At 48.9% G+C, this 17,759-nt stretch overlaps 2 protein-coding genes across 6 annotated transcripts in view; both read left to right on the forward strand.

Annotated features, from left to right (window-relative positions):
• Positions 1 to 96: 96 nt before the first annotated feature.
• On the forward strand, positions 97 to 7,185 carry MRPL1 (mitochondrial ribosomal protein L1). The gene is made up of 10 exons (XM_069012436.1): positions 97 to 420; positions 1,835 to 2,051; positions 2,205 to 2,310; positions 2,945 to 3,188; positions 3,429 to 3,512; positions 3,741 to 3,812; positions 4,010 to 4,121; positions 4,566 to 4,666; positions 6,117 to 6,198; positions 6,912 to 7,185. Exons 2-10 carry the CDS (start codon positions 2,018 to 2,020, stop codon positions 7,073 to 7,075), a joined length of 999 nt encoding a protein of 332 aa, XP_068868537.1. The 5' UTR covers positions 97 to 420; positions 1,835 to 2,017; the 3' UTR covers positions 7,076 to 7,185.
• A 78-nt stretch (positions 7,186 to 7,263) lies between these two features.
• Positions 7,264 to 17,759, forward strand: part of FRAS1 (Fraser extracellular matrix complex subunit 1) — a 114,853-nt gene continuing 104,357 nt past the window's right edge. For 4 of the 5 annotated variants that reach the window (XM_069012426.1, XM_069012429.1, XM_069012428.1 and 1 more), the window contains exons 1-2: positions 11,825 to 11,979; positions 14,581 to 14,612. In XM_069012426.1, the coding sequence (XP_068868527.1) occupies positions 11,892 to 11,979; positions 14,581 to 14,612 (120 nt within the window). In that variant the 5' untranslated portion in view covers positions 11,825 to 11,891. Of the gene's footprint in view, positions 7,901 to 11,824; positions 11,980 to 14,580; positions 14,613 to 17,759 lie in introns of those variants that run through there. The other variant, XM_069012427.1, reaches the window with a different exon arrangement.

The raw sequence follows: 17,759 nt of genomic DNA on the forward strand, positions 1-17,759 counted from the left end.
GGAGACGGGGGCGGGCGCGGGGAGGCGGCGGCGGGCGGTGCCGGGGCCGGGGCCGCGGCGGGGGGAGCGCGGGCACTCGCGGGGCCGTGTCAGCGCTCACGGACGGGCGCCGGCAGCATCGGCAGGGGCCCGAAAGAACCCCTCGGTTTTACCCCCGCGGTTTTTCCCCTCCTTTTTGCCCCTCGGTTTTACCCCCCCGGTTTTACAGCCGAGGACGCGGCTGTCATCGCGCCGCGGTGGGAGAAGGAAGAGTCCACCTGGGAATCCAGGGTGCCCCGCGTTCAGCGAGGATTTGAGTGTGCGGGCATCTCGTCGGTGTCAGACACCTTTGTTTCTCCTCCTCTAGGTAATGGGGTTTTTTTCGGCGCCCAAGTGTCAGTGGCACGGATCCTTGTGGGCAGCTGGAGCAGGGAAACGCAGGTAAATGGGGCTCTGGTGCTAAAGCCCATCGCCTACCAGACACACCAGCATCCCTTTGGTGGCCGACTAGGACGAACGTGAGGGAAAGGTGGATTGAAAAATAAAACACGAGCAGCAGCCAGGCGCGGGGAGGGTGTGGGTCTGTGTGTGCCCAGGTGGGAAAACGGTGCTGGAATAAAAAGAGCACCAGGGAGATGTAGGGAGTGTCTGAGGAAGCAACAGGTGGCCGGGGGGGTGGCACAGAGAGGGACAAGACTTCAGGCCCTAGGGCTTCTAGTTGGAATTTGCTTTCTACTGCAGCTGCCTGAGCTCATGCTAGACCCAGAAAGTTCATTGATACCCGGAGAGCGGGAAGTGCCTCAGCAATGGAGCAAGGGGTGTTGGTAGGAAATGGGCTTTGGAGCTAGTGAGGTATTGGGAATGGGTGTGCATTAACTGTGAGCCCGTGTTTCTCCCCAAATCCACGGTCCACCTTGTGTGCAAAAAGCCAGAGGCTCACAGAGGAAGGTGGGAAGATGGTGAAGGATGCAGGTTACCTGGCCACAGGTGCATGCTGAACAGTCTCCTCTCCCATCCACCACCACTACAGGGATCACACGTGCCCAGTGCCTATCCAAAATGGTTTCATTTCCCCGCCGTGAGTTTAAAACAACTGTTTGTCACTCCTCAGCTGAGGCTTTTTAACCGAGGAGGGTTCCTTTTCCTCCCATCGCCCTCACACCTCCGCATCTCCATCCTTTCCCAGGACACTGAGCCAAGAGTTGGATTGGGTGAACACAGTTTTGTTACAACTTGTTCTGCACAGCCACCTGTGTCTAATTTAAAAGTTCTCGGATGCAGATCCATTGGGGAATTTTATGTAGCCACATATGCCTGATTTAATAACTCTTGGACATGGACTGATTGGGGAAGACTGGGGGATTGGAATGTTTTTAGTCAACAGCACATCAGTGTGGAATAAAAGCCCCCTTTAACCGTTAAAGTTTGTGGTGTGAATCTGAACAGCTCAGGAGATGGTTAAACAAAGTCTTTGTAAGTGGATGCTGCTCCAGGAGAGCAGATTAGGGAGCTCTTTTCCCAACCCATATGCAAGGGAACAGGGGTGAGATGACAGCCAGAAAATCTCTTTTTGGAATTACATGTGGCTCACAGCAGACAATATTAAGCATTAAACGGGCAGTGTTCTCCCAAACAGAGGTGGCTGAACAGGTGTAAACGCCCCCAGGTCTCAGGGCCGCGGCTCTGGCTGCCCTCAGGAGTAGCCGCCATGTTGGTTCGGGGAGGGGGGACCAGTTTGGCTCGTAGTGCTGCGAGACAACCCCGGGCTTGCCCTGAGGCCCTTCTCAGGCCGGTGAAGAAGCGAACTGGAGGCTTTTACCCAGCCTCCGGCAATGGATCACCTCTCCCCGGGCAGCGGGCACACGCCGGGAGCGGGGACCTGCGCAGCCGCGGAACGGTGGGCCCGGGCGCCGCGGGCGGGAGGACGGCGGAGGGGAGGACACCGCTGAAGCGCCGGTCGCCGGAACGCTTCTGCTTGGCCGCGGGGAGCGAGTTCCGCGGGGAACGGTTCGGACGGTGCACAGGGCAGCTCGGCAAGATGGCGGCACCCAGCGCCCGCTGCCTGTGGCGAGGTGACGGGGCCGCCCTCAGGGACCCCCGGGCACTGCGCTCGCCGCCGCCGCTCTGGGGCGGCCCTGAGGGGGGCTGGGGGGCCTGCCCGGGCGGGTCGGGGGTGCGGGAGGCCGCGGCGCTTGTCTGAGGTGATGTTTGGTCTTGCCCCGCAGCGCTGGCCCCGCGGTGCGGATGGGTCTTTCCCGGGCTGGAGCAGCGCGTCGCCGTCCCCGCCGTGGTGAGCCCCGCGAGCGCCCGGCCCTACGCGGCAGCAGCTAAGTGAGTGCTGGTCCGGCATCCCAGGAGGCTGCCTTGGCCGTGGAGGTGGTGTTGGGGGGTGTGGGTCGAGGGTTTGGCTCTACAGTGCTGGTCCAGCAGCCGACTGTCCCTAGCGGCATCCCGCATGCTCCCGGAGAGCACCCTGGACTCGCAGGGAGTGTTTTCTGTGATAATGTCACAGGGAAAGGTTGATGCGGTGGTTTTGAGCTGTGCTTTTGCGGGGTATAGCAGGGTTACATGTCAGCATGGAAGCTGATGAGCTCCTGGAATCGGTTTCAAACCCTTCTTGTCCTTCAACTGGCTTTTTATGGTTTAATTTGTCATCTCTGTAATAACCCAGCATGGCTGGGAGAAGCAGAAGCAGCCTCTGTATGCAGGAGAATGAAGTGTTCTGAAGTGCTGCAGACCCTTTTACCCTGCTTATAGAGGAATGGAGTATCCAGTTATTACTTTAACATTCTTTTTCTTGGCCAGAGACCCTCTGAAAATAGGGAGGAGAATGAGAACTGGGACTGGTGTTTAACGGCATGCAAAATGCCACAGGAAAGGGAAGAGAAACCTTTGTTTATAAGGTCAGACATGCCAAATTCTTCAATTGGTGACCTCACAACGTGCTTGGCTTTTTTGCTCTCAGAACTGCCAAAAAAGATGCCAAGAGGAGCAGGCAGGAGAAACTCAAGGACAAACCCGCCCCTCGGAGGCGGCTGCTGATGGCCAAGCCCGTGGACGACGTGTACCTGACGTGGCTCTACAGGAGACCCTCCTACGAGCTGGAGCAGGCTGTGGGCATGCTGAAGAACTTCCAGGAGCTGGACTTCACCTACCCCAAGCAGTTTGTGTACATCAATGTCTTCCTGGATATGGCACTGCAGAAGAAGGTGGGCTGGAAGGGGGTGTGGGAACGCTGGCACCTCTTAAGGCTTGGAGTCTTTTCGGACTTGGGGATTGTCACAGGGGGGCTTGTGAAGACAGGCTGCAGTTCCTCACCTCGTTTGCATTTTTTTTGGTTTGTTTTTCATATTTAGGGGACCAGCTCCCTGTGGTTATGTAATTGATCCTCAAGTTGTGATTTCTTTTTGTCTGTTTTAACATTTGGGTTTTTTTTATTCACTTGCCAGAAAAAAGTGGATCCTTTTTCCAGCAGTGTCACTCTTCCCCATCGCTTTACGGATGAAGTGAACAAGGTTTTGGTGTTCACAGAGGTGGGTGAGCCAGGATTCCTTTATTTCCATGGGGGTTTTGTGTCCAGTAAACTCTTGCAGCTGTCCTTTGTTTTATCTATGTGAGATGATTCCAGAGAGCTGCCATGGGTTTATTTGATTACCCTGTGTACTTAATTGTTTCAAATTCTCTCCCTGAGCTCAACTGACAGCAGACCAACAGCCTGATTGGTAGTACAGCTGCTTATTGTTACTTTTTTCTCTCACCAGAATGAGCAAGAAGCTGAAATAGCTCGAGAGCATGGAGCTGCCATCGTGGGAGGAGTTGAATTAATCAAATGGGTATATATTTTTGGAAAGAATTTTATAAATATCCTAATTTAAACAGTACTGGGGCCTGGGGAGGGGAAGAAGCCTGATGTCCAGTGATCTCCAGGTGGGGGGCAACAGCCAGTGTGAAGAGTAAGAGGTGGGTTTCTATGCTTGGACACTTTTAGAGGTCAACTTCAATCAAATCCATTGAGCTGTGTTCGTTGCAGATCTTGGAGGACGAAATCCAAGCTGATTTCTACGTGGCTGTCCCTGCCATAATCCCCAAGTTAATTCCCCTGAGGAACAAACTGAAGCGGAAGTACCCGAGCACCCGGAGAAGTGAGAAGCAGTTCTTTGTTACAGCTGCCTGTTCCTGAAGGAGGTGGAGCCCTGGGGCTGCCACTGCAAGGGTTTCTGATGAGGGTGTTTAGTTACATTCACTGTCAGACTGTAGGTGACTGCACCCCTTGTCTTAAATAAAGGTAACTCTAGGAATCCATTTTTTCCCTACAACAGGCAAATCTGGGATTAGAATCCAGATAGATTTGCCTGCTAGCTGCCCTTATGCTTATTAATCCTGATGAATGAGGAAGGAGGGAACATGGGAACTCTTTTTATAATCTCAGTGAGGACACCATTGTCTTGTTTGTGAAACTGCATTTTGGAGTGGCGTTCACTTGCCTTAATTAACAGGTTGAATTATCTCTTTAGTGATAGCACACCTATCTGTGCTAATAAGCATCACTCAGATAACTTTTTTGCCTTTTTTGGTTTTGTTAATAGATTCCCTGGGCAGTGACATTCCCAAAATGCTGCAGTTCTTCAGAGAATGTCATGAGTATGCAGTAGAAGATGAGGATATAATCAAGACAAGAATAGCCAGAGTAAGTTGTGTAGAGAGCTCTTAAATTTTCCCTCCTGAACAGAATTGAAGTTAGTATTCAAAGAGGAGAAAAAACATCCACAGGATTTTTGACCATTCCCTTTAACTGAGCTGTGAAGGAAGTGGGACTCTTTGTTGTGTGGCATCTTCAGCTGGTTTTAAACTTTTTATTTTTTTGGTGAGTAAATAAACTATGGGTCTGTAAGGCTATGGTCGATGTGCACAGGAGGGTCAAAAAAATCTTTGCTTTAACCAAATAGTTAAAGAATTAAAGATGTCTAATTTTGATAACTGTAGTTCCGGACTGGAGCAGAAAGAAGGGTTGTTTGTGTTACACCTGAAATAGAACACTAATTTTGGCTTGGTTGTTTATTTTCTCTGCCCCAAACTCTGGGTTTTTTGTTTTCCTTCTGGTTTGCCTCTTTGTAATCCTGCCTGAGGATTAGTTTTCCTCTAACTGATGGTGGCATGGGCAGGAAGGGTGGGAAATACCTGAAGCCTGAAGCTTTGCCTGGCAGTGTTGGAGACAAATGAGTTTATTAATTCTGATTAGGTGCTCTGAGCTGTGCATGGGAATTCCAAGGGCTTCCTTGTCTGTATGATTCCCAACTTCACAGAACTTTGTAGCTTGAGGAGACAAAAGGTACCTGCTTGGAAAACAGAGCTCTGAAGCCACTTCTCATTCCCTGTTTTGCATTTGACTGAAACAGAAATACCTGTGGTTTTGTGTATAGTTGGAATTCTGGATCTTGCTGTTGAAGGAGTCAAACATTTAAAAAATGAAAAGGGACCAGTTAACTTCCCTGAACCTTTTTTACAGCACCTTGTGCTGCTCTGCAGAGAAGTGTTCAAAAAGCAGTTTAAACAGCAAGATGGGTGTGCATCCACAAGGATTTACTGTGGGAGGCTGGTTTGGAAGCTGGGATATTCGTCTGGATTGTGGGAGCTATTTTGAAGTGCTTGGAATCTTCTGAGCATTACCTGTCTTCACTATGGAGCTGATGCGTTGATTCTTCTGTTTGATTTCGTTCTGTTCAAGCTCCTAATGCCTTCAGTTTTAGCTGTTGATGTTTTTGGACTTGATCCATTTTGTGGTGTTTGACAGCTGCTTCTAGAAGCTTCTTTTCCCCAAATCCTTCATTTTAATAAGGTTCTTGCAAGACCACTTGTGTATATATTGATTTTTAAAGACTCTTCACCCCCTTAAGGCTACACGTTTCACAGAGCCCAGGGAATTTCGTATCCTGAGTGGAATTCTGGAGAACACCATGTATAAAATACTTCTTTTCTCTGAGCCATTTGGATATGGCTGCTAATGGGATTTGTAACTCCTTCTCAGGGAACACGGACAAAGGAGATCTATCCAAATATTTATAAACACCAGTGCTTCCAGATTGGTTAATCTGGGCTCCAAGCATCACCATAACTAACTTGGCATTATCCCGTTGCAGCTGGATATGCCTACTGAGCACATAATTGCCAATCTGAAAACAATTATCCACGATATTTGCACCTTCAAGCCATCAAATTACGGTAAGGAGTCGTTCTAATGTGGTTGTTCAGGTTACAGCAAACAAAAGTGGGAAATGAGTGTTCTTCACTGGATTGTCATTAAATTACCTGTCTGTTCCCAAGGTATCTCTAAAATTTCTGCTCCTCCAAGGGAAAAGCTGGTTTGTTTGTTTTTTGGGTTTTTTTTTTAATTCCTTCGCAAGAGGAGTTACAAAGGAATAATGAAGTCAACTTTAAGCAAAGGGCATCTACTTGGCTGGAGAGAAAATGGTGATTCATGAAATGATTTTAGGGAAGGAGCTTTGTGTAAGCTAAAACCCCATTTTTTAATGTTAATACTTGCTGCATGTCTGCCAGGAGAATGATCTTGCCTCTCTCCCAGGGATGCTGTTAATAGTAGCTGCGGAGGCCAGACCATAATATGCCAAGTACACATGCCTTGAGAAGCCCAAATAAAAGCTATGAGGGGTTGCTTGACTTGAAATATAATAAGTGGATGCAGAAAGGGGTGGGCTTTTTTTTTCTTAATGAGTTTAAATGCAAATTACATCAGCCCAGTTTAGTAAGGATTGGCTTTCCTGGTCTTAGAAGTTTTTCTGCTGATTTGGAGTGTCAAGCTTGATTCTTGGGGTATTCTTTTACTGGCTTGATGAAAAACATTTGCTGAGAGCAGTCAGGCTGGAGGCATGGAAAGGGCTGGAGTGACCAGTCTGGCGGTGCCCTTTGTTCCCTAGATCCCATTGTGCGGAGGTTGGTGATCAGATCTGCAACCAGTGAAGGTTTGCTGCTGAACCTTGATGGAATCCTACCTCAGGTGGAGAAAGTAGAAGAAAAAGAAGAAAAACATGAAGTTGATGAGGATCAACAAAAACCTGTGCAAGGATCCGTCAGTACCTGATGTCTTTTCCTTGTGGATCTGATGGTTGAGCTCAGGAAGTGAGTGGTGTCATTCAAATCATGCCCTGTGAGAACAAAAAATAAATGGAACTTGTGGATTTCATGTATAAATTCAGTGCAACATTGTCACAAACAGGAGCTTGTTGTCAGAACCAAGCACATGTTTTTTCTAAGGAAGAATTGGATGTGTTTTGTGGGGGGATTGAACACACACCCTGCTCTGATTGATTTTCCCTCCCCTTGTTTTCTGGAATGTAAACTGGAGACCCGGCTCTCTTTCCCGGTGTTTTCCGCCTTCGTTCCAGGAGATGGCGCTCCTGCCCTCCCCTCCCGTATGGGTGTTGGAAAAAGGAGTTTCTCCTTGGGTGGGTTTTTTTGGGGCTCGGTTGCTAAACGCACGTTCATAAAGCTGCACCCCGAAATGTAAAATGGTCCCAGAAGGGATTGGCGATTTACAGCAGGGATGAGCTGGTCTGAATCTGGAAAGGTTTGTGGCTTTAAATCATTCCTATCATTGGAGGTAGGCCTCGTTTTTCCCATCTGAAGCATTTGGCTGCTGTCAGTCAGGGTGGCTAATTCCTGTCAGGCCACGCTGATTATTTTTGATTGTGTGGGGTGCTTTGCTCAGAGTTTGATGAAAAAATTCTCTTCAGGTGTGTAAAGGAAGGTTTCACACTGACTTAATAGACTTTCCAGGTTGTAAGGGAAAAAAGCAAAGCCAATGCACTTGAATATCTGTATTACTAAGGAATTACCCATATAAGGAATATTATGAGGTGTTCCAGTGGTTGTGTGTTGTTTGTGACCCAAAAGGAGCAACTTGAAGGTAAGTTACCTGTTGGAGCAGACAAGCAAAGTCTGTGGTGTCATCTGCATAGGCTTCTTTGCCTTTGCTTTCTTGGCTTATTTCCAAGACTTCACTATCCATTTTGGACAAAGATAGGCCTGCCCTCTTTGATGGGTGTATTTAAAAAAAAAAAGTGATACTTAAGCATAAATGTACAGGTGAGCTTAAATCAGAAGCTCTCAGACTGCTGAGTGTGCTCTCAGAGAATGAAAGCATAGCATAACAAGAGTTGCTGCAGGAATCTGTACCTGGAAAATCTGGGTGCTGTGGGGACACAGTAAATCGGGACCTCTGGAGGTCAGGTGAGCAGGAGAGGTAGCTCATGGGTTCAGCAGGTTTTCAGGTGTAGTTTTGAACTCGTGTTACTGTGCCTACTGATTGCTAAAGGAATAATGCTCCTGGTCTGTGCCATGCTGAATCAGTGTTGTGCAAGCTGTTGAGTGCATTGGGACTTCTTTTTATCTTGGAATGCTTCATTGGCACAGGGGGAAGAGATGAAAGGGAGGAAGACAACGTGAGATTATTCCTCTTTAATGAACTTAGTCCCCAGACATGCGGAGTGGGACTTGAACATGTGGTTCTTGGGCCAACGTGCCTTAGACATCACTTTAATTGTCACACCAAGTGTGACTGAATTGGCATTGCTGGCTTTTGGAAATCACTGTGGAAGAGAGGGAGTGCTGCAGCACCTTTAGTAATGCAGATGATGTATGATGGCTTTTAGATTTGTTTTATCTGAACCTGCTGTTAGTTTAACTAAGGAGAAGAGCCGCGATTCATGGTCAGTGCACACAGAAACGTTTGCCCAAACAAGGAAGAAGTTGTCCTAGGACAGCTGTGTGAGTTGTGGGGAATGCAGGCTTTAGACTTGACACTCAGTCTTAACATGGACTTGTAGGGAAGTTCGTGGCACTCCAAAAAAACTGGAATCCATGTGAGTCAACCTGAGTTCGTGAGGCTTTTGCTCTGAGTTCTGGTACAGTTAAAGGAGCAGGGCAGGGATGTTACAAATGCCACGGGGGTGACGGGTTTTTAGTGCTGAGATGGGTGTTCTGACAGGTTAAATATGATTACATCCATGTTCTGCAGTACCATTGGTCTTGGCAGCCTCCAAACTCTGTGAGAGGCTAATGCTGTAGCCGAAAATCTATCTGTGTGGGGAAACTTGGATTGACTGGAATAGGACAGAGGGGGGAAAAATAGCTCTTAAGGCTGCCTAAAAACACTGTTAGGGGTAAACATAATTCCTTTCCAAGCAGTTATTTCTGCTAGTACCCCAGCTTGCAGGCTTCATCCCACCAGGACATGAAGGGAGTCAGTGTGTCACCTCCAAGACTGCTTGGAAAACAAGAGGAAAATGCCAGTCTTCCCAAATTGCGAGGTACTGGGAGATGCTGGGTTAAGTTCAGGTATTACTGCACATGGTGCCACTGCAATGCCATATTGTCTTCATGGACTAATCTCATTGATTTTAAAAATGCTTATCAAAAAAAAGAAATCATAAAAAACCCATTTAAAACCTGGAAAAACGTTTAAATGTCAGGCATTCTGGAAGCGGGGAATTCCCATAAAAGTACAATCACTTGCTGGAGATGGATCCTTCTCAGAACCATGTTTCCCCAGCTATTCTGTGGATGCCTGTGCCAGCCCATGCCCAGCTTTCCTGGAACACAAGTTATGTCTGGCTCCAATCTCTTCAGCCAGCGATTTGCCAAGTGGAGGAGCAGATCCTTTGCACCAACTTGCAGAAAACTGACCTCTGCCTGGAGGTTTGATAAAAGAGAGGCTAAAAAATGGTTTATTTCTACAATCCTGGTGACTTTTTGTGCTGGTATTTCTAAGATCCATGGCAGCAGCTGACAGCTGGGTCATTGCTTTGCAAGTTGCACCCTTCAAGCTTTCAGCCTTAGAACAATCTCATATTTCTCTAGAGAGAGCCTGAAGCTTACTTTGTAATTTTATTTGCTGCTAACTTGTAAAAAACTTCTGCTTCTCAAAGCAGAAATGCTGCTTTTGTGTTAAATAGGATGTGAAGGACAAAACTTTACCAAACTTTGAATTTCTGAAAATTCAAAGTCTTTTGCACCAAGTACAAAACTTGAGAAATGTTTTAAGTTAGTATTTTCTAGAGGGAAAAAGCTCTTCCTTCATGGCTAAATCTGCAAAATGATGTAAATTATGGATCTTGAGTTCTTCTGACTTTTAACATCATCTTTGGAGCAGCGTTCTCAGAACAGCAGGAAGGAAGGTAGGAGAAATAGGGAAGAGGAGGAGGAGGAGGAGGAGGCTGTAGCTGGACTAGGGAAACAAGTTGTAAAAGCCCAAAGAACAGCAGCAGGAAGATGAACAGCACAAATGATTAAAAGATGGACTTTACACATTTATATTAAGTTACTGAACCCTCTTTGTGCTTGGCTTTTATTATTTCCACCTGTTTCTTCCTTGCTGGTGCTTGAGTTTGGTGAAGTTGTCCAGAGTTTCACCTGAGGAATCTGAAGGGAATTGGGGCCTGTGTATTTCTTCATCCTTTCGACCATATTTGACAGGACCCTGAAGTATTTCTTTACTTAGTGCTGGTGTGTGCAGAGGTAGTTGTTGTGTCTCCCTGCTCCTGTTTTTATAAAAAACGACCCTCTGCTAATGGCTAATGAGTATTAGTAACTGGGTAGAGCACAGAGAAACTCATTCTGCAAATCACTGCTTGGATCTTGGAGCAGTGCCATGCTGTACATTTTGCTTCTCACGTTTGTTGCTGGAGTTCCAGCACAGTGATTAAAGGCATACAGTCCCGGGGAGGAAAAAAAAAAAAAATCTGACCTCCAACTCAGAGTTCAAGACGGTAGTGTTCATTAGGGAGTGAATCAAAAGTGAACAGATGGAATTACCATGAGGAATTATTACCAAATTGAGCTGTGCCATCGTTGCATTTAATCAGGCAGGCAGGAGATGAAGGAAGCAGCAGTCCAGCCCTGTGCAACCAACTGCTATGTGGGAACTGGGATACTGCTCTGAAGCAGGAACACTGAAATTAGCAGGAAAAAACCCCATTTCATTCATAGACTAGTAAAAATAAACTCACTTTCCTAGTTCATTTTGATTTGAGGCTCTGGCTCGAAGCACTTTAATGGTTGTTACTTCAGACTTGGGGCTGTTTTTCTTTATCCTGTGACTTGTAGGAGCCAAATTTCCATTTGGAAACGTTGGCTGCGGGATCTGTTGAATGTGCAGTGCTGGAGGGGTGAGATGGGCAGCTTACATTGAGTGGACATAGTACTGTGTGTGTGGAAGTGCTTAAAGCAAGAAAACACTGTGAGGGCAACAGTTTGACGTGGGCTTCGCTTGTTCGTTTTTTAGTTTGAATGCTTTGTGATAGCTAATGTTTGAGTCTTTAATTCTTACTTGGATTTGCTCTAGAAAGGAAGAGCAAAGGAGCAGCCATGGCAGGGAGAAATGGAAATGGCAACAGACCCCTGCCCCTTTGATACTCCTGGTTGCAACCGTACAACCCAAGCTGACACCCAAAACACAACAAATTAAAAGCCTCCAACCCTGGGGAAGAGGGTGACCTCTCCCTTCCAGCCACCGGGATGGATCAAGTCAGTGGGGTCCGATCCAACACAAACACGTTTGGTTTGCCTAATCCCGTCACGGCTGCGGCTGGGACGGGCTGCGGGATTACCGGGGGCTGCTCCATCCCCAGGTAGCAGCCGGGGAGGAGGAGAAGCCAGGATCCTCTGGCCCCCCGCCGCAAGGTGCCGGGGAGGAGGAGAAGGAGGAGAGGCTCGCGGTGCCGGGAGGAAGGAGGGCGCAGCGCTGCCCGGGGCGGGGCGGGGGGCGGGCGGGCTGCGGCGCGGAGCTGCCCCTTTGTCTGCGGGCAAAGTTTGGTGGCGGGGCGGGGGCCGAGGCGCTGCCCCGGCACCTGCCGCGGGCCCGGCGGGTGCTCCCCGCTCGCTGCTCGCCGCCCGGGGCCATGGGCACCCCGAGCGCCGCCGGGGCCCCGCTGCTCCTGCTGCCGCTCCTGCTCCGCGCCGCGCTGGCCGCCGCCGATGCCGCCTCAGGTGAGTCGCCGCGCCGGGCGCGTCCCCGTCCCGCGGGCGGTGGGATCCCTGAGGAAAAAGCCGGCTCCGAGCCCCCCTTTCCCGCGGGGTTCGGGACAGCTCTGCCTCCCTGCCTCCCTTATGGCTCTCCCGGCCCGGGCGGGGGTCCGCCTCCGCCCCCCGCCATTTTGGCGGCTTCTCCACAGGCGAGGTGAGGGGGACCGGGGCGAAGCCGTGCCCGGCTCTTCCCGCCGGTGGCTGCCCTGGAGCGGCCGCGGAGTGCCGGGGATGGAGGAACGCGCGTCCCGCTCCGGGCATCGCGGGGCTGCCCCTCACGCTGGGCGGGAAGGCAGCCCGGCGCTTCTCCCTGCCCAGGTGCGGGGGTGTTCCCCAAGACGGCCTGTGGGGATTTAGTTGTGCGACCCCTCAGCAAACACCCCGTGCCCGCAGCGAGGGGCCGGGGCGGGCAGAGCCAGCCCGCAGCCCTCACACACCCCGCGGGTGGTGCTGGCCCTGGGGAGGGCTCGGGAATGCGGCGGTGGGAGCTCGTCAGTGCCTGGGCAGCGTGAGGGGAGCTGCGGGGAGCAGCCATCCTCCCCTCCTTGTGTTAGGAGAAGGCGGCTGGATTCAACTTGCCCTGTGTGGATGTCGCTGTGAGAGTGCTGGGGGAGACACCAGGCGCTGGGTTTTGTCTGGGTGTGCTGGACAGACTTGTGGCCAGCGCAAGGTTGTGAGATGCTGCCAGGCAGCCACGCTGCTGATATTTGGAGTTTGGGAGTGCGGATTGGCTGCGTTCGTGCTCTTCGGTTGTTTTGCAGCTTGTCCTTCGGCTGTAGGTTGTTGGTTTCCAAAGCGGCACGCTCCCCAAATCCTGCTCCCACGGTGATCCCCGTTTGGCACGGTTGTCTGAGTGAATAACAGCAGTTAAAAACAGCGATGTGTGTGCGAGCTGAGCAGCCGCTAGATGTGGGTTTGGGATATTAATTCGTTGGGTAACATTCAGAGAGACTTCATTTTTACGAAAAAAAGCCCCTCTCAAACAGGAAAACTACTCTACCCAGCCACCCACATCCAAGATGCCCCCCACAAAAATACCACAGCAAGAAGTTTGGTTTTTTTTTTTCCTGAGGTGCTCCAGTATGTGAAAGGCAAAATTATAATTTGCAGAATGCTTTTCAGGTGTGCTTTGTAACAGGTGTTGATCACACCTGGGACTTGGAGTTGCGTGGAAAATCAGGGCACTGTTGCACAGCAACCTTAATTAGTGTGTGTGTAGTGTCTTTGGCTGGCTGATAATTTGGAATAAAAGTGGAATGTATTTGTAACTAAGGACTTCCCAAGTCCTGCAAAGCTGGGTTGTATCTTAGTATCCCCCTTGGTAACTTGTAAAGGAGGGAGATACGTCTTTGCCCTCTTTGGGGAAGAAGGATCAGACTATGTGAGTTTGCTTTCTAGTCCTACACGGTCCCTATTCCCTGCTCTGGCCCCAGAGGGGATGAGCATACTGGTATTTTAAGGAACTGTAGCTGTCAGTGAGCTAAAAAGAAAAGGCAGCTAGCCCTGGGGGGGGGGGGGGGGGGGGGGGGTAAAACAGATGGGTTGTGCTGGTCTTAACTAACTGATATTAAGTTTTTGGGGTTTTTTTCTCCCCCATGCCTTCCAACCATGTGTGACCTTGTGTTTTCTGCCGAATTTTGAGGTGGAGCTGGATGATGAACCTTGAAATTATATTCTCTTGCCAGAAGAACAGCTATTTGCTGAATTTGAGAGAAGTGTGACTGGGCTCCTGTGGCTCATCTTCTTGGCAAGGGAAAATAATTCCCGATGGTGCCTCCACAGCCTCTTGCAGCTGAGCTGAAGACGAGCTCAAAGGAGGAGCTTTTGATTCCAAGCAGTGGAGCTCCCAGGTTTTCTGTACAGATTTGTCTAATCTGTATTTCTCGGGAAACTCCACTCTTTGACAAGGAAATTCTGACTTTTCCGGAGCTCCCTCGAGGCAGCCTTTCCCGCGGTCTCTTTCCTTTTCATCTTGGAGTTCCTTGGGTTGTTTTTGATTGCGCATTCTTGTCACGCTTTCGGGAGACAGACAGCGTGTAGTTGCTCAAGAATGACTCGTTTCCCAGAAAATCGATGGAAGAGCTGTCATTCAGCTTATTTGGGGTTTTATTTCCTAACCTTTCATTTGATTGTTGGGGTAGAATATGTAAAGTGTGCTTGGATGTGTGACTGCCTCTGTCCCTGGCTTGGAGAACCTTGCTCTCAGCCAGCAGTGCCAGTGGTGAGGACCAGGAAAGCTGAAGCAGGAGGAGCCCTGTGAGCCTGTCCTGCTGTCCATGCAGGAGTGATTTAGGAGTGGAAATTCACACTGGCTCTTCTCACAGTTGTTTTGGCAGGTCTCCCCTTTTGTCTCTGCCTTGTTTGTGCCTCTTTTGAGCCTGACTAGGCCAGAGGTCCTGTTGCTTACCCAGAGGTTGCCCAGCGGCCCCAAAACTGCCTTTTTTTGTGGCTGGCCAGAGGTGGCTGCCCAGTGCTGCTGGTGTTGTGACAGAGCAGGTTCATTGGGGAATGTGCTGCTGCTGTTACTTGCTTCTAACCTGGTTTATTTTTGTTTTGGTCCCTCAGGTGCCTGTGTCTACCATGGCTTATTATTTGAGGTAGGTGAGCTTGAACGTCTTATGCTGGGGAAGGGTTTGAGAAGGTGCTGTTGAACTCAACTCTGGTTCCTGCTTTTTGTCACCCCTGCGGCTGGGGGGCAGGTCACAGGTCTGTCAGCCTCCAGTCTGCTGGAAAACACCTCTCTCCATGGAGAGATTAGGAATTCTCCCTGGGCCTTTGGGCCCACCCAGTCTAACTGGGGCTTCTTTGGTGACCGTGTGAAAAGAGGGATTTCCAGGGTCTTGGAAGCCACAAATGTGCAGTCCCAGGTGACGGAGGTGATGCTTTGCAAAATGTCAGTGCAGTGCCAGGATATGTTCTGTGCTTCTTTCCCTGAATTAATGAGGTATCCATGATAACAGCTTAACACCTTTTCCCCTCAGCTGAACACGGAGAGTCCTGTGTACCCCGACTCATCTTTATAAGCCCAACATGTTTTCTTTCCTAGTGTCTCTAGAAATGTAATCCATGAGTGACTTGGTACAAGAATCACAGCTTTTGAGCATTCATGAACAGTGTAACACTTGTCGGCCTTGTTCCCTTACTCTGGGCTGAAAGGAGATGGCTGAGCTACTTTGTGTCTCTGGAATGCTTCTGGACCTGCTTCCAGTCCCACAGCAGGCTGGCTCAGGGATTTGTTAGGCAAGGCTGGGAGGGAGCAGCTGTTGGGGGTTTTGTTTCTCCTGGAGCAGAACTGGATATGTGCACTGCACGTGTGACACACGGCCTCTGTGGAAACAACTGGTGGCAGGTGGCTCCTTTGGCTTTCCAAAGTGGACTCAAGGTCCAGGAAGTTTTTCTGCTCCGAGGAGGGCATGTAGTGAAATTGCTGGAGGTGACTGGTTTTGGTGGGTGGCTTGGGAGGGAGTTGAGGCCGACTAAATGTGTTTGTTCCTCTTAATGATGCACTGTGGAGGGTTTTGACAGCCTCCGAGAGAAACCTGGAGCAACTTTTTATTGTGCTTTAAACGATGCTTGGAAACACTGTTTCCTTTCGGTGTCTCCTGTTAGTCGAGCTTTTTCTCCATGTTTGGTGCAGAGGAGGCCAAGATGTTTAGAGGGACAGAGCACCTCTTCCATTAGGAGAGGCTGGGAGAATTGGGATTGTCCAGCCTGGAGAAGAGAAGCCTTGGGGTGACCTAATTGTGGCCTTGCAGTATCTGAAGGGAACATGAAAGAAAGATGGGGAGAGACTATTCACAAGGGCCTGGAGTGACAGGACGAGGGAGAATGGATTCAAACCAACAGAGGAGAGGTTTAGATTAGATATTAGAAAGAAATTCTTGGCTGTGAGGGTGAGGAGGCCCTGGCACAGGCTGCCCAGAGGAGCTGTGGCTGCCCCTGGATCCCTGGTAGTGTCCAAGGCCAGGCTGGATGGGGCTTGGGGCAACCTGGGCTAGTGGAAGCTGTCCCTGCCCATGGTAGGGGGTGGGACTGGATGGGCTTTAAGGTGCCTTCCAAGCCATTCTGTGATTCCATGTGCAAGTGGCTGTAGGTGAGCTGCTCCTGGGCTGTTGCAGGAATGCCGTTTGCCGCAGAAGTCTCTGAAGTCACTTGGAAAACCCTTGGTGCGTAAATCAAACATTGTGTAGCGATGCAGGCACTGCAGGCTTGCTGGAACTGTTAACGCTGCAAAAGTTCTGCCTCTTGCTTGACTGACTGAGCTTCTTGTATACCCAGGGTCAGCTTGTGTTCGTGGCTTTCCTCTGAGGGAAAGCACCTCTCTGTGTGTGATTTCCAACTGTGCGGAGGCGCTTGGTGTTCCTCCCTCTGGCTTCTCCTGTCAGGGAGTTTTCAGATCCACACAGCCGCTCCCTTTACTTAGAAAGAGGAAGACACACATTATTTTTTTTTTTAGCTGTGGGGCAGGAGACATTCATGCCACTCTGAAAGCCAGGGTGTGTGGGAGGTGTTGAGCAAATCCACACCATCATCTTTCTGCCAGCTGGCTCATGCCAAGATGAATTTTCAGCCCTGGGAAAAGGGGAGGGGAAGGACAGGGCTGTGCCTTGAGGTGGTTTGAATGGTGAGTGTGACTTGAAAAATGACTTGGTGTCTGGTAGATGCTGCAGCACAGAAGGACAAGTGCAGCTGAGCAACATCCAGGACGTTTTCATTTTGTCTTCTTTAAAACATGGACACTGTCTTGTCACCAGCTGGTGGTAGCGCACCTAAGGATGGACTTCTGGACTGACAGATTGTTTTGGAAGCCACAAAAGCAGTAAAGAAGCACTTTTTGAAAGAAAATGTTTTTAATCTTTGGGTTGAAAATTGTGAACAGAATAAAAAGCCCTGACTTAATTCACAGTAAACGGTACTGTACTTGTGCTTCTACCAAAAATTTTGCTTCCCTGTTTCCTTTTGAAACATCTTGTGTGCATGTTGTTGTCAGAAGTTTAAAGAAATCCTGATTTTATGCTTTTAAAATCAGATTTCTGTTTCCATCAGTGGTCTGTGCTGGATAGAAATGAAAGTGGAAAGGTAATAAATAAAAAATGCTGGGTTTTTTTTTTTCCAAATTTTAAATCTCCCACTCCAGATAGCTTCTACTCTGAATAAATTTTAGTGACTTTTAAAATAAATGTTAGCAAGTGCAGAGCACTTCTGGTTAGGGAATATTTCAAATTAGCAGTGGAAAATGAGCTTCATTTTAATTTCATTAGAAGGATCAGAAGTTACTACTGAAAAATGAGATCAGAATTGAATATTTCAGTTGAAAGGTTCGCTTGTTAACTCTTGCAGTGGTCAAGATATTTTTGTTTTTAAATAATGTGATTTGAATGCCTCTACTTAGCCTGGGGCTACATCCTCTTGATGTACACAAATGTTTTGCAGTTAAGATTTATTAATATAGTAATGCAATGCCTGTCATGGAGCAAATCTCATCTGCTTATGGGTTTCAGAAAGCTGGGATCAACTGAGGATCAAAAATAAAAGTGATTTTTGAATCAAGCGTGTGCTGCATGTGTGTTCCTTCTTTGTTTTCCTTGAAAACAGCAGTGAAAGACAGAGGAATGGGGATAGGTTCTTCATTTCATGGTACCAGGTGAAAGAACCTTAGATGTAAGATTTTTCTCCTGAGTTTGAAGTGAATTCTTGTCCCTTCATCAGCAAATGGAGGGGACAGAGGCACACATTTCAATATG

This window comes from Aphelocoma coerulescens, chromosome 4, assembly GCF_041296385.1.
Source record: "Aphelocoma coerulescens isolate FSJ_1873_10779 chromosome 4, UR_Acoe_1.0, whole genome shotgun sequence".
NCBI classification, from domain to species: Eukaryota; Metazoa; Chordata; class Aves; order Passeriformes; family Corvidae; genus Aphelocoma; species Aphelocoma coerulescens.